The following is a 16,862-nucleotide window of genomic DNA, read 5'->3' as shown; positions in this document are numbered from 1 at the left end:
GGATGTCAAGGATTATGTCGCTTCCTGCCCCATCTGCACTACGTCTAAGCGGCAGTCAGGCAAACCCCAGGGGCTTCTGCAACCCGTGGCTGATCCTTCTCACCCTTGGGATGAAATCTCTATGGATTTCATTGTTGACTTGCCCCCTAGTCAAAAGAAAACTGTCATCTGGGTGGTCAAAGACTATTTTTCTAAGCAGGCCCATTTTGTTCCTTGTGCGTCCATTGCATCAGCACAGCAGCTGGCAAAACTATTTTTGGTACACGTGTACCGCCCTCACGGATGCCCCTCTCGTTTGGTGACCGATAGGGGCACAGAGTTTACCTCACGGTTTTGGCGGGCTTTTTTTAAGCTAATTGGCACCGAACAAGCGTTGTCAACCTCTTGGCATCCCCAGACTGACGGATCTACTGAGGTCCTTAATGCCACCCTGGAGCAGTTTCTCCGGTCTTATATTAATTATCACCAGGATGACTGGGTTGTTTTGCTCCCTTTCGCTGAGGTCGCTTATAACAATGTTGTGCACCAGACCACTGGTCAAACCCCCTTTTGGGTGGTTTCGGGTCGGGATTTTGTTCTCATTCCCGAATTTCCCCAGCCTCCTACACCAGCTGTGGCGGCCTGTGATTGGGGTTCTAAACTCGCTGAATCCTGGCCTGTCATTAAGAACGCTCTCACTGAAGCTCAAGCTTCCTACAAACTGCACGCTGACAGGCACCGACGCAAGCAGCCGGTTTTTCGCATTGGAGACCTTGTCTATCTCAACCCTCCAAGAAACTAGCCCCTAAATTTATTGGCCCCTTTACTGTCACAGACATTATGAATCCTGTCACGGTGCGTTTGGATTTGCCTCATAATTTGAAGCGTTTGCACCCTGTTTTTCATTGCAGTTTGCTTAAGCCTGCCCATGACTCCTCTCATTGGCATCCACGACCTCCTCCCCCTCCGCCTGTCATGATTGATGGACAGCAGCACTTCGAGGTCAAGGAGGTTCTCGATTCTCACAAGCTTTGTGGCTCTCTGCAATATTTAGTTCGCTGGAAGCATTTTCCCCATCCTGAGTGGGTTGCTGCTCGCGATGTCTTGGCTCCTTAGTTCGCAATTTTCATGTTGCCTATCCTTCCAAGCCCTCTGTGTGATTTTTGTTAGGGGGGCGGTATGTCATGTTCGCCATTGCAATGTTTCTTACATTGTAACGGTTCGCATGCCAGTGTGTTGACGCGCGTTCCTGGCTGGGAGGGTGCTGCTGATAAACCTTGCACGGGGAGATGTATCAGGCTGTGCCATGGAGAAATGTGTTTGGGTTATCTCTTTAATGTCAAGGTCTTTTTGCCTGTTGATCAGCAGAGCTCGTTAGGAGCACCTGGAAATGTGGGATTGTTATGAATGCAGGGGGAGGGGGCGGGACGCTGTTTGAAACGGAGCTATTTAGTTTGACTTTAGCCACGTTTTTCTCATTCTCAGCTTTCTTTCTGTTTGCACTCTATTCTAAATAAAATCAGAACCTAAACTTTGATTTGGAGTCTGAGTGTTTTATTTAGGTTCAGGCATTCATCACACCAGTGTTGTGAAGAACACATTCATTCTGAACTGGCCCTCTGCAAAGAGCCTTTGATAATTACAAATGTCATCCTGAAATTTCACTGTTGGGACATATTGGCTTCAAATTCCTTAGATATATCCCATGCTTGGGCCATTGCTTCAGCCCCAGTGCACAAAATGTTGTACCAACTTCAGGCATTTTGAAAATTATTGAGAGAGTCTGAAAAAGCCCATCAGATTTGCTTAGGTCAGTTTGTGGTGACCTAAATAATTCTGAAATGCAGTTCAAAAGTTCCAAGTTTTGTGAGCAGTACAGTAAAAAATATGAATGGGAGCTTTTGAGGGTTTAGATCTCAAGAGTGTGTTATCCTATCCCTCCTTCTCAGGAATGATCTCAGCACTTTGTGGATATCTTTGAAGCAGAAACAAAAAGACACGAGTGCTTCATAAAATGCTGGCCATCTTGTGGCACACAAAGCCTTTAGCATAATTTTGGATATAGACATCTAACACTGAGAGAAAATGACACTGATTTGATATTCAGTATAAATTAATTCTAAATACATTCTACAATTCTAAAGATGTTTCTCACTTCTGGAATAAATGACAGCATATATTCAAGATTAAATCATAGCTGTGAGATACACTATGGACATAGTTAGTTCTTGGCTGGAACTCCATCATAGCCTTGGCCTCTTAACTAGTCTATTACTTTTCAGTCCACTATTTTCAATGGTGTTTAACACACTGTGCATCAAACCAGCTGCTGATCAATTTACTTCCAAAAAGCCCCAAAAGATTCTTGCATTTTTAAGCTCAGGATTTCATTCACTTTGTTATCAGTAGATAAACAGCAAACTGCCGAGCTGAACTGATTTTTCTTGGGCTGAAGCTATAGCCTTTTCTTGGCATGTTCTTTATATCTGTTATGATTCCATCTCTGACATAATCAGAAAAAATGCTAATGAATTCATATTGTCAGGATTCTGGTAATTTACTGCTTGGTCTTTCATATTCAACAGCATGTCTATTCTTGTATTTTTGCAAGAATGTTGCTAACAGAGAAAAAGTTTCTATGGGATCCACTTGAATATACCCCATGCTGTCTTGGGTCTGTACAGAGAACCAAGGTCTGCGTGACTTTGACTATTTTTTTAAGCACCTGCCTCCATCTGCCTTATCTCTCTTGGGACAGCCCCTCACAATCTTGTATTGGTATATTCTGTGAGTGGCCCCACTCAAGCAGTGCTGGAGATAGGCACGAAGAGAAGCTGATAGGGACTAGACAATGCAAAATAGACAGTTATTGATGGAGGAGCCAGCAGTCCTGGCGTTGGCTACAGCTGCTATAGAGAGGAACCTTTCTTTCTTCTCTGTTTAAAATCAGGCAGGAAAGACTTTGATCCCTTAATGGATGATTTCCATTAATTCAGCACAGACCTGAGGATCTTCTGCAGGTGGGAATAAATCTAATCTGATTGATGAGAGAGCTACCAGACAATTTTGGGATGCGATAGGAAGATTGGAGAAGGAAAGTGGACTACGGTGTCAAGCCACATGTTGCAGGTGGAACCAGGGAAGCAAGAATAACATCAATTTCAGGAAGGTCTCTTTAATGCTAGTCTTGGGTAAAAGAAGACTCTTGAAAACTAAGATCAAATTCCCAACCCTAATTATAATGAGTAAATTAAAGTGGAGTCTCTTTGAAAAGTCCTTTCTCATGTCTCTAGCATCTGGACTGTGTTGTCTCTTCTCACATAAACCAAACTCCTCAACCCCCACTTTCCACAGTTTCTCACAAATAGCTTCAGAATCTGTCCTCAAAGCTTGTCTGCAGTGAGTGGCTTGCAAATGAAAAGAATGATTGCAACAAGTCTGTTTAATAAGTGCCTGCAGAGCTTACCAAAGTCTATAATGTGACCTTTTCCAATGGAGAAAGGACACACTCTCTCCACCCAGGGTGGAGAGAAAAGTTTGCTCCCGCAACATTGGCCCTTAAAGATACCTGTGATGGTTGGAGGAGGTGTCCTGACAAACAAGTCAAAGAGTTTTGAAGACAATTAAAGCAATTACAATAAAAAAATTTAAGTGTTTGTATGTAAAATACTTGCTCGGTGTATTACTAAATATTATTAAACATTAAAAAAACAATAATAAAGCAGAAGGACGATCAGCTCAAGGACAAATATGCTAAAGCTATGGTAGTCAGAACAGAGCTACAGGCATTTGGTGGGAGCCTGCCTAGTCGCACTGTTCATAGTGGAGACAGAGCTCCCACTAAACAATTCTATAAGCTTTAGAAAATTGCAGGTGCATGAGTCACCTAAGTGAATCAGAGGCCACAATGAATAAGACCACAGAGACCACAATGACAAGCAACAAGCTTGTCTGAATTCACTTCAGTTTTACTAGGAAAAGGAATCTTATTCTTGCAAATGCAAGCTTGACACATCCTATTGCCTTCCTTCACACAGGTGCTCTTAACTGAGGGGACCCCCTGCTGACTTCATTTACCGTCATGTGATTGGGTTTTTTTTGCTATTAGCCCAACAAAGGTAGAAGACAGAACTGTCCATGGAGAATTCTACAAAGTACATGAAAAAATACACTGAGCATGTATTTCACATGCCAACATTGTTCCAAAGACATATTTAATCAAGGCTGTCACAGAGCTAAGAAAAAAATATTTTTCAAAATATAACAATAACAAAAGTGTGGGGTACCTAACTATCTTAATATACCTAAAAGTCAGGGGAGATCTGACTATAAGAACAGCAGAGGAGAAATATGTTACTGTCCACTTCAGAAACCTTTTGTTCAGTTGCCAGCCACTACCAGTTGGTCACTAAACTACTGGATTTAATAAAGAAATTACAATTTGGATTCATCTATACGTAAATAAAATTGGTTAAGAAAAAGCATCCAGCAAATAATCTTTTTTCATTTCTAATTAGGTCCCTGCAGCATTAATAATAACTGCTTCATCACTAGTAGATGTTCCACAACTTTCCATATATCTGCAGGGTGCAGACTGAAAACAGTCTAGAAACTCAGCTTTTGGCAGCATTAAGCAACTGTACTTCAGTCATGAAATCTGCTTATCCCAAGCACAATACAATACAGATAAAGAGGGATTTTGCTGATGCTCCCATGATCTGTCCTTCAGGCTTCAATACTTTAAGAAAAAGAGAGCATTATTAATACAATACAGTAAAAAAATATAATTGTATCCTTTACTTTTCATTACAAGCAAGTTACATTTCTCAAGAAGCATTAATTGGAATTCCAATTTCACCAAACTGGGCACTGATCATAGTCCTGAGACTAAGCCTCAGTGAGACTTCTCTCAAAACCTTGCTCTACCTATAAAACAGAGTAAAATGATGGAAAATAATGTTTCATATTTTAAATGAGCAATAACACGTTTAAATACTCTCTGTATTAAAGAACAAGTATATATTTTATTTTTATAAGCCTAGCCACTGCAAGTTCACAAGATACAGAAGAATGGCTGTGGGAAAGGAAAGAGGCAGGTCCAACTCCAACTGCCACAGGACCACTCGGTTCCACCCACATCTCCGAGCTATAACTCTAAATATATTGGATAGGACTGATGAGTAGGGTTTGTTTTTACAAAGCAACCATGATATTCTACTCTAAGGATTTTTATAGCCCTTAGGTAAAAAGTACTTGCATAGTACTTGAACTGCACATTGGTTATTGTTGCCATATTCCACTATATCTCATTAAACATCTTGTACCACAGTTCATATTTTCCTGTTTCCAAATATTACTTGCGCAGTATTATTTGAACAATAGAAGCAAACAAATTCCTTTGTCAACAGTCCACTAGAATGTCAATGAATGCTGAGACACCAAAACCTTCCACTAAAAAAAAAAAGACTAGAAGCTTTAAGACTGAATTTAAAAATAATTTGCTGGGTTATTAGTCAATAAATTAAAGATACCAGCCAGAGCATTTCATATTAATTCTGAATCAAGAAGGATTATTCTTCAATTTTTAACCATAAAAATTAATAGTACTATTTAGTGCTTGAAAGGGTACCAATCAATGATATACATCATCATTTTCTCAATATCCTTACAACCAAAGTGTAATGCAAATTCATGCTTTCTTACTCCACAGGGCTACAGTAGATGTGGCATCTAATATAGATTTTTTAAAAATGCAAATCACTATCAACCAGCTGTGCTAATCACTTCTGGATGTACAACAAATGTAGACTGAGGCATGTTTATTCATGCTTCAATCCCATAAAACTAAATTACATGAAGCTGCCTATGAAAGTACAAGTAGAACTAGCTGAAAAGACAGCTGCTAAATTAGTGCTTGGGACAAACTACGAGGAACACATGATGACAATTTCAAAAATAATAATGAATTTTCAACGTAATGTTGATGCTGGCATTAAGCTCAAGGCACATGTGGGGAACTGGAGCTCATCCAAAGACCAAATTCAATTCTCTCCCCCAGCTTCTACATCACACCAGGAGATGTTAGAGAGCAAAGCAAGTCTGAACCAATGGAAGCTCTACCTAGAGATGTCACTCATTTCCCCAGATGCTACCTAGAGCAGTGTCATGTTCACTGTTTCAATGTGCACTGTACATCGTAACGTTTCACATGCCATGGCGCTGATGCGCGTTTCTGTTTGGGAGGGAGCTGCTGTGAAACCTTGTGCCAAGCTCTGTATCTATGTTCATTTCAATGGAATGTGTTTGGGTTATGTGCTCTGCTCAAGGACTTTTCCCGTGGACCATCAGAAGCCGTTAGGAGCACCTGGGATTGTGAGCCTGGGGGGAGGGATCTCATTTGTACCGAGGGTTTTTAGTTTGCATTTGGCGTGCTTTTTCCATTCTCAGATTTCTTTGTGTTCCTGCATACTATTCTTTAATAAATCAGATATCTTTGTGATCCTGCTTATGAGTCTGATGGTGTTTTAGAATAGGCAATCCTTACAAGCAGTGCATAATTCACCCCATGTTCTGCTTCCCAAAGGAGAACTAAAACACATGACCAGTGAATCAATATAGGAGCAATCTCACATCTGCTCTGGCTAGGAAATGTGCAAGATAATTCTTGGAGAAATCAGTACTTCACCCCTGCAGCACCTTTCCCCCTTGAAGGCACAGGCAAAGCCGAGCTCATCTTGCTGGAACCCCTGAAGAAACTTTAGTGGGGTTGACGTCTACTTGTTTTGCCATGCTTCCTGTGCTCCCCTCAAAGGGAAAGTCAAGACATGAGTAGAGCAGAAAGGTGGGCCTAACAATGGAAGAGAGGGTTCTCGTTCAGGTTTCCCATAGGACAGTTGGGTCAACCTGATAGGCCAAATAATATCCATGGTCCCCAAATTCTTGATCTCTCTTGAAGGCTGTGAATATTCATGACCCAAATTGACTAAAAGCCTTCTTTCTCCAGATGAATCTACCTATTAAGATCAACTACATACACTTCTTACAACAGTAACAGTAGTATTTACATAAGATAACCTAGTTCTTTTGTCTTACTGGTTAGTGTCACTAGTCAAAAAGGGAACAAATGAATATCACTACAAATTGATGACTTCAAACTGGTAAGTAGTAACAAGTTTAAAATGTAGTAAAAGGTTTCATCATATTTGCACTGGTCAGAAGCAATTTAACTTAACTAGCCTACCACTAGCTATATTTCTAAAGTTGTCCTCACTGCTGAAAAAGCTGCTTACTTTGCTAGAAAACAATTGAGTATCAATTCAAAAAGCTAAATCATTATATCTCAAGCTGCATTTGTATATATACAATTATCCCCTCATGATTTCTATAAAGATATACATTAACTAATAAGCAATGCAGTGATGGTTTTACTACAACACTCCCAAGAATGATTTCCAAAATAGCTCTTATGAGGAAGGTTTTGCTGAGAGACAGTAACTGGTAGAAAGTCAATCAGTGACCTTTCATGGCTCAAAGTGGGCTTGAACTTGGCTCTCCCCCAGGTGCAACTACAGTGTTGCAACTACAACACTGAAATTAGAGTTCTAGTACTAAATTGAACAGTTCTGTATTTCAGAGGATCTATTACATATCACATAAAAGAACTGAGATATTCCCTTACTGTGTAATGGGCAGAAGGAATAACATTGAGGAACAGGAAGAAGAGCCACAACCAACAATAGTCAGATAAAAGAAATCTGAGTCTCGGCCAGAACTGAGAAAGCGTCTCAGACAAGGCCCTCCCTAGTCCTCACTAAGATGAAAGGAGTGAGGAGGGAAGAGCATTCAGAGTTGCAAGATTCTGTTACTATAACCTTATAATAAAAGTAGTATAACTATGCATGACTTTGATTTCCTAGTCTGGTCTACCTGAAGGGCTGACATACTATCTTGGCAATGTATTTTGTACCAACTCCTATTCACTATTAAGAAATCTCCTGTCTGAAGAACAATCCCAGTTGCTCCCCCTCACCTTTTGATTTATTCCATTGTTTCTACTATGTTTAATGAGTGAATATAATTGATGCACCTGTAATAAATGTGGCTAAGCAACTTCAAGGTTTAGTGGTGGTGGTGGTGGTGGTTTCTAGAAATCCTTTCTTTACCATATCTGCACACATAAAAACTTGTGCAAAGTGGGAAATCAGCCAGATTTTCTAGGACCCAAGTTGGAAGTGGAGAGGGAAGAGAGAAAGATGGAAGAGATCCTTTTTTAGATGGCTCTGTCCTGTCTTCATTTGGTCTCCACCCAAACTGCTTTTATTTCCTTTAGATTGCTCCTGAATGCCAAGACTGTAGCTTGTCTTGAGCATCACCTCTCACTTGGAATACCTTAGTGTAGGCAAACCTACTCCCTGATCCATTCAGCAACTAAAGTAACAGGACCAATACTATGGCGATTCAATAAAAGTAATTCATTTTACAACTTCGATTAGGTGCATTTTCTTTCTTTTATCATAAAGCAGGGTTTTGCTCTATTTGTTATGAACATTAAGCAATACCTATTGTTTTTCCCTCCTCCGTTATAAGTATTATGCATATAAGGTAAATGATGAAGCAAAACTAAAACACTGCTGTCTAATTATATCAACTCCCACGGACACACGGAGCTTAGTTCCATAATTCCTTGGATGCCCAGCGTTTAAGGGAGGAAAGCAGAATTAATTCTGTGTTATCTCTTTTACTTCAAACTGTAGAAAAGTGACATTATTTTTTGGAAATATATTTGCATCACTCATAGTGGCTTGCAATAATTAAGAACAAAGGAATCTCATTAAAGAAATAAAGTAGCAGCCTCAAATCGGAAGCAATCTCAGCAGCTAAAACATAAAAGGAGCATGTGCCATATCAGAAGCATCTGCTTGGAAAGACAAACAGGAAACCTTGAATCAGTTGGCAAAAAAAGAAAAAGAAAAGCACTAAGAGAAAGAGCCTGATGGATCCCAGAAAATAAAAGATTCCACAGTCTGGAAGTCGCTACTCATTCATATAGGGAGGGCTGGATCACTATACTTCACACCAATTCTTCCCAGACATCAATTTATTCTTTAGGATAAGAAATTATCAACAATACACTGACTTTTACTTTACATTAATAAGGTAACATATCACATTATTTATCTTTCCTTCATAATGGTCACTGAACAGATACCCAAATTTCCAAATCTATAAATACAGTTCTATCTAGCACCAATTACTAGCATAAGCAAAAATGAGGATCACTCATTTTTGACTGAAGATCTGTTTTTGACAAAAGCGATGGTGAATTGATTAATTTACCAAAGTGAACATAGTAAACAAGACTATTTTTTATATCTACGAAAGAGTAAGAACAGATGAAAATGGCATGGACATAATTTTTGGTACTCCTTAGAAGTTAAAAAATATGACTGGACTAGTGATCTCTCAAGCAGAATATTTACTTGAATTAGTATCACAGATGTCTTCAATCTCATAATCAGTCCCTCAGCCTATCAGAATAGAGAAAAGTACTCACTCAGGCATTTTGGACCAGAGAAAGAAAACCAGAGTTGTCAAAGGAGGAAAGGAAGAAGGTAATAGCCACGCATGGTAAAAGGTAAAGGATACTAAACCATCTCTGAATAACTTCATGATTCTGTGACCATAGTTGCTAATATTATCAAGAAGTTTAAGGTACATGGGACTGTAGCCCACCTCCAAGGACATGGCTGCAAGAGGAAAATTGACCCCCGATTGAACAGAAGGATAGTTTTAGTGCTGGAGAAAGAACCAAGGAAATTTCAAAACAGATCCTGGCTGACCTCCAAAATCAAGGTACAACAATATCAAGTCACACCATCCATCACTGTCTGACTGAAAGTGGTCTCCATGGTAGAAGAACCAGGAAGACCCCACTTCTAAAAGACAGACACAAAAAAGCCAGACTGGAGTCTGTTAAAATGCATGTTGACAAGTCCTTCTGGGAGAATGTCCTTTGGACAGATGAAACAAAATTAGAGCTTTTTGGTAAATCATAGTAGCTCTATGTTAACAGAAGGAAAAACGATGCCTTTAAAGAAAAGAACATCATCCCTACTGTGAAACATGAGGTTCCATAATGCTATGTGGTTACTTTGCTGCCTCTCGCACAGGATTTTATTTTATTTATTTTTTATTTATAAATTTATTCACCGCCCATCTCCACCTCATGGGTTGATGCCTTGAATCTGAGCAGGACACAATGAAATCAGATTATCAAGGCGTTCTAGAGCAAACATAAAGCCCAATGTTAGAATGCTCTGTCTCAGTTGCAGATCACAGGTCCTCCAGCAGGATAATGACCCAAAATATGCATCTAGAACCCAAGAATGGTTGAAAAGCAAACACTGAACTGTTCTGAAGTGGCCTGCTATGAGTCCTGATTTGAATCCGATATAACATCTATGGAAAGAGATGAAACTCACAATTGGGAGAAAAATCCATCAAACCTAAGAAAACTGGAGCGGTTTGTTCAAGAAGAGTGGGACAAATTGCCAGTTGAGAAGTGTAGAAGTCTTATTCAGAGCTGCAGAAAGTGCCTGGTTGCAGTTATTGCCTCAAAAGTATGTGTTATGGAATATTAGGTTAGGGGCACCAATAATTATGTCCATGCCATTTCCATTTGTGTTATTATTTACAAGACTATGTTAAGTCATACATCAAAAGCAAAGTCTCTGCTCTATGGACCATGGAATACAGAACGCTGGATGCCATTTACTTGTGTCAGTTTCAACTTATTTCATAACAAATTGGGGTTCTTTGGGGGAAAATGGAGAGGTACCAATACCTTTGGCCAATCCTTTGGCCACATTTGTATTCCCAAGGCATGAAGGTAATCCCAGCTGCCTAGCTAAAGCAAGCAGGCACCTAAATTGGTCAGCAGTGATATAGCAAGATGCTGGAGGCAGATGATCACTTTAGTGACAATGGAAAAGGCATCATTTCATACTGTTGGGAGAAGGGAATGGTAAACCACTCCTATATTTTACCAAGAAAGCCACATGGATATGAAATATAGAGTGATTGATGATATAGTGCCAGATGAAGGGCCTCTCAGGTTGGATGGCACTTAACATGCTACTGAGGAAGAGCTGAGGATCTTTCAGAGTACTAATGGCATATATGACATGGCTAAATTAAAGCCTTCGGGTTGTCTAGCTGTTGATGGAAAAGAAAATCTGAAGCTACAAAGAAAAAATTACAGTGGGAACTTGGAACAAATATGGGAAAGCTCAACACTTTGAGAGATGAAATAAACTGACTACACATCGACACACTACAAATTGAAACGGACTAGAATTGGACTTTTTAAATCACAATATCTTACTGTTCTTCAGGACACAGTATCTTACTAATCACGGTATCTTACTTATCTTTTTCAGGACATGAAAAATAAAGAAGTAACAGTATTGTTTTCATAGTCAGGAAGGATATAACACAGACACTACTTGGAAGCAATGCAGTCAATGACCAAATATTATCAATTAGACTTTGTGGACAACCATTTAATATGATTACCCAAGTATATGCTGCAAACATTGATGCAGAAGAAGAGGAGACTGATTAATTTTATGGTCAAGTTCAATCTGAAATTGATAGAACGTGCAAGAAGATGTGCTCCTTGTGGCTGGAGACTAGAATACCAAAGTTATTAAGGAGGAAAACACGGTAGGAATGCATGGCCTAGGAATCCAAAATGAAGCAAGAAAATTACTTCTGCTCATCCAGTGATTTCTTCATCATTCACAGAATCTTCCAGCACCCAAAATGGCACCTATACACATGGGCACTGCCAGATGGAGTACACAGAAATCAAACTGATATTATTGCTAGAAGGAGTTGGAAGAGCTCGTTTATGACTGGAAAGATATGACCAGGGGCTGATTGTGGAACAGATCACAAACTGCTGGTGTGCAAGTTCCAAGTCAAATTAACATGGAAGAAGAAAGCCAGTGTCCTGTTCAGACTATGAGGCGGCCGGACAGCAGTATTATCAAACTCTTTATTAAAAACAACTATTTACAACAGTAAAGTCTGTGAATGATTAAACAAGCAATTTTAATCAGAACCACCTAGGCAATGGCGGATGAACAGGCAATGCTATGGTGTCAGACTGAGGCAGAACCGCAAGGCAGAATTCAGCTAACTCTCTGATTGAAGCTGTCAGACTTGGTGATGCTAGAGTGCAAGGCAAGGAGGAAACAGAAGGCAATGTTCCATGGACTGGCACACAGGAAGAATAAGACTGGAGCGTGGAGGCTAGGCAAGACTGGGCTGGAACCTTTAGATGAGGCTTGGCTCTGGAGGCTAGGCTGAACTGGGCTGGAGAGTCAAGGCAACACTGATCTCTGGAAACAAGGCTGGGCTGGGGAGCCTGGGCAAGGCTGAGAGCTAGAAGCAAGACTGGACTGGAGATTCGAGGCAAGGCTGAGAGCTGGGAGCCAGACTGGACTGGGCTGGAGATTCTAGGCAAGGCTGAGAGCTAGAAGCAAGGCTGGACTGGACTGGAAATTCTAGGCAAGGCTGTGAGGTGGAATCAAGACTGGACAGGGCTGGAGATCAAGGCTGAGAGCTAAAGGCAAGGCTGGATGCACACCTGGATCGCGCTGGAACATGGCGACGAGGTCCGGAGCTAGACGTGAGGCTGTGCTCAGCAGGGATGACAAGGAGAGGCTCGACTGGAGCAGCTTGTGCAGAAGGCGGTTCTGTGGAGGTAGAAGAGTGGTTCCACTCTGGCTACAGGCAAGGCATCCGACACAGGTAAGGACTCTTCCGCAAGGGCTGTGAGCTTGAAGGATCGGTTGTCTCCAGCAGCTTGCTCTTTGCGCATCTGCCTTTTAAGACGATCCTTTCTGTGCCTTTTCTCTCCAGCAGCCAATCAAGCTGCTTTCTGATTCGCACGCTTCTCTGCTCCCCTGTCTCAAGTGCTGATTGGAGAGTTCAAATCCCCCTCCAGAGTTTGTCGAATCCACGTTTGCAAATTCTCCCACTCTGCTGAGTCACTTCCTGGTTCAGCTTCTCCAACTCTCTCCTGATGAGTTTCATTTTCCCCTTCTGACTCTGGGTAAGTTTCGTTTCCAGAGTCAGAAGTGGGCTGAAACCTCACAGCCAGTCAGTTTCTAAGATATTTATTTATTTAATTTATCCCCACCCATCTCCTCCCATCGGATATTCCCACAATTTTCAAGGAGAACATCAGGAATCACTCTGAAACCCTGAACCTTATTGACAGGGAACCAGAGAAACTGTGGAACGAAATTAAAGAAATTCTTAAGGATGAATGTGAAAGAGACTACCAAAGATCAAGGAACAGAAGAAAGCAAACAGTGGAAATTGTCAAGAAGAGAAGAGGCACCAAAGCCAAAAACAAAAAGATCTTGGGAAGGAACTTAACAAAAAATCTCAGAGAACTGTTAGAAAAGACAAGAAGCACTATTACAATGACATCTGTAAGGACATCCAAGAATTAGATAACCACTCCAGTCATAGTAAGTCAGACTGCTACAGGAATTGATGAAATAGTTACAGAAATATGGCAGGCAACAGAAGAAGAATTAGTAAAGGTTCTAACCAAACAAACGCCACAAATCTGGAGAACAACACAATGGCCAACAGATGGAAAGAGGTCAGACTATATACCAATATCAAAGAGGGGAGACTTATCAGAGTATGCAAACTATCCTACAATATCCTTAATTTCACACGCTAGCAAAATAATGTGATTATTGCTGGTGGATGCTAGATAATTGAAAAAGTCAATGACTTTCAAAAAGAAATCAATATGAGCTTGATTTCATATAGAAAGACCTTTGATTGTACCAAACATATCAATCTATGGAATATCCTCAGGAAAATGGGAATCCCAGAACATCTCATTGTCCCCATGAGAAACCTATACACAGGTCAGAAGCCACAGTCTGGATGTAACATGACAAAGCAGACTGGATTCTGAGAAAAGACTTTAAATTCTCTCCTTATTTATTCAACTTATATGCTGACTATATCAAGGGAAGCTGGATTGGAAGAAGATGAGTATGGTTTTAAAACTGGAGAAAGACTCATCAAAACCTGCAGTATGCTAATGATGCTACTCTGAAAGCTGAAAATGCAAATTATCTGGAAGCTCTAGTAATAAAAATCAAGCAGCACAGAAAAAAAAAGGACTAGGAGTAAATATAAAGAAGGCTAAACTCATGACAACAGGTAGAACAACCAGCCTTAGAATTGACAGTGAATATATAGAAGTGGTAGGTAACTTCTGCTTTTTAGGCTTGACAGTAAAAGGACCAGCAATCAAGAAACACACCACAGATTAGCACTTGGTAGGGTAGCAATGAAGGCCTTGAAAAAGATATTCAGATGCCATAGCAAATCTATGCCTACAAAAACCCAGCTCCCTTGAGAAGTCTGTAGGGCTAGGAAAAATGGAAGAGTAGAAGAGGATGACCATCAGCAAGGTGGATGGACTTGATTACATCAGCAATGGGTGCACCGATAGAAGACCTGAAGGGCCAGGTTGGGAATAGATCATCCTGGAGAAAATCGATCAACACAATCACTAAGAATCAACACTGACTTGATGGCACATAATCAAAATAATGCAGAATCCTCATTGTGAGAATAAACAGCGTCACGATTTTTGCTTTCTGAAGTCAGAGAGAATACCCCACCCAGGCTAGAACCTTGGTGTTAAATAATTATCTACCGGAAAGAAAAGAAAAGGCAGAGGACAAATTAAATTACTATGTAGTTAACAAAACAAGAACTCCCGTCTACTTTTCTCTCTTTCCACCCAGCTCCTCACATCCAACATGAATGCTAAAAAATCTGGCTGGTCTCCCAATTTTAGTAAAAACTATTTACATGTATGGAAGTGGTCAAGGAATTTAATACGAGCATACCTGCTATAAAACATCTTCTTCTCTACAGAACAGAATGAATAGTCAGGCCCTCAAACACTAAACTAAAAATGCTAACAAAAATGGAGCCAAAAGAGATTTAAAAAAAAAGGAAGAGAGAAAATGAAAACAAAGAAACTACAGGGTAGTGGATGTAGGTTGGCTTGGAAGTATTGGCTGAGTATAACTCTGAGCAGAAGCACTACTCTTACGTGGCCAAACTGCAACATTTTATTATCACTCCTTTAATACATGCTGGAACAATACCTTGACTATTAAGCGACAAAATATGGAATGGCACATAGAACTTGACCAAACTTACAGCATCCATGTTTGAACAAAAAGTAATGTACATGAATATATTGAGTGCATGACTAACAATCAGCTTAATAAAAATTCCCACCAGAACTTACAAACATGACTAATGAAAGTTGTGCAAAAACGCACAGGAAGACATTCCATTCCAGACCAGAATTTTTGTATCACAGATGGGCATAGAGTGGCTGGGAACTGGTAAGAAATGAAGCCCAACAACCAGCAGATAAACTGCCCATTCTAATGACTGAAGATACTAACTCAAAACTGCTGGTCCGAGTTCAACATATTGTTCTGCTTAGTAATATAAAAAAGAAGCAAGGGAGCTAGTAAATTCAACTGTTCATTGGTTGTGTCTTGCTGGTATGTGTGATGCATGTACTGTATGCATGAGAACAGAAGACAAGATGGGAACTACAGCCACAGGGACCACTGGTAGTCCACAAAGGATGCCAATGGTCCTCAGTGTGAACACCAATCCACATATACACATATAATAGGATTTGCTGTGTTGGGAGGGGGAGGAGAGACAAACTTCATGATAGAAGATCTACTGCAGTTCTGCTGAGGTACCACTGGTGGCTTGCCCACACTGGCTTTACAATGTAATGATCCAAGAACTGGAGTAGTCACGTGGGCCATTCTTTGAGTGGCAAATTACATTTACCCAAGCACTACACTAGGTGGAGGGAGAGTATAAATGGATGAAAAACGGTGAGGGTGATTAAATATTTTTGTTCCATTTGTCTCGGAACTGTCCTTACTTTCTCCTATTCTAACCTATACTAACCTAGGCCTGCAGCCTCCCTAAATGGGAAGCCAAATAGAACTCACTCATATCGTCCAACAAGGACATAGATACATTACTGCTTACCTTAGTGAGAAAGCAGTGTTAATCACATGTGTATATCTCTAATTAGTTGTGTTGGAACCAAGTCACGTGCAACAAAGGCAGTTATTTTGGAATCCTGAATCAATAAACATTTGCAATTGTTGATGAAACACATTCTGTTGCCTTCTCTTGTTGGTGAGCCCACTGGGGACAAAGAGCCTACATTGGGTTAGGACTAGCCAGTCCAAGAACACATAACAGTCAGTTCCACACATAAAGAAATACACTCACCTAATGTCCAGTAAGTTACAGCTTCCAGGTGTGAAAGGCTACTGTAGATAGCATGCATATACATAAAATGAATCATCAATTCTGCCAACCACCACCAAATCAAAATACGAATGGCTCCCCAGATGAAAAGAGACAGACTGGACTTCCAATTGCAGGTTTGCTGTTTGTTCATCTGTATTAGAATAAATTAAAGATTACCACTATATAGAATTAGATTTTGATTGACTACTGAGTCAAGCAGTCTTCTCTTTCCTTTTTAATTCCAATAAGAATCTTTATTTAACCTTTATGTTTGAAAATTAAAATTGTAAACAATATAAAATATATCATGCTGGCAGATAGTCTTGGATTTTTGTAATCTGAAGATTGTATGCATTTAAGTGTAATACAGCAGTTATTAATATAAGGAAATTTTTAAAATGACAAAATGATACTACCAAAACAACAGTATATAGAGCAGCCTTCCCCAATCTGCTGTCCACCAGATGTGT

General features: G+C 40.1%; 1 protein-coding gene across 3 annotated transcripts in view; it reads right to left on the bottom strand.

The window, feature by feature from the left end:
- Nucleotides 1-16,862, bottom strand: part of HHAT (hedgehog acyltransferase) — a 161,290-nt gene that overhangs the window by 112,540 nt on the left and 31,888 nt on the right. For all 3 annotated transcript variants that reach the window (XM_063303092.1, XM_063303099.1, XM_063303106.1), the window contains one exon: nt 16,372-16,543. In XM_063303092.1, the coding sequence (XP_063159162.1) occupies nt 16,372-16,543 (172 nt within the window). The remainder of the gene's footprint in view (nt 1-16,371; nt 16,544-16,862) is intronic.

Source organism: Candoia aspera, chromosome 1 (assembly GCF_035149785.1).
Source record: "Candoia aspera isolate rCanAsp1 chromosome 1, rCanAsp1.hap2, whole genome shotgun sequence".
Classification (NCBI taxonomy): Eukaryota; Metazoa; Chordata; class Lepidosauria; order Squamata; family Boidae; genus Candoia; species Candoia aspera.
This window is presented reverse-complemented; position numbering and strand designations above follow the sequence as displayed.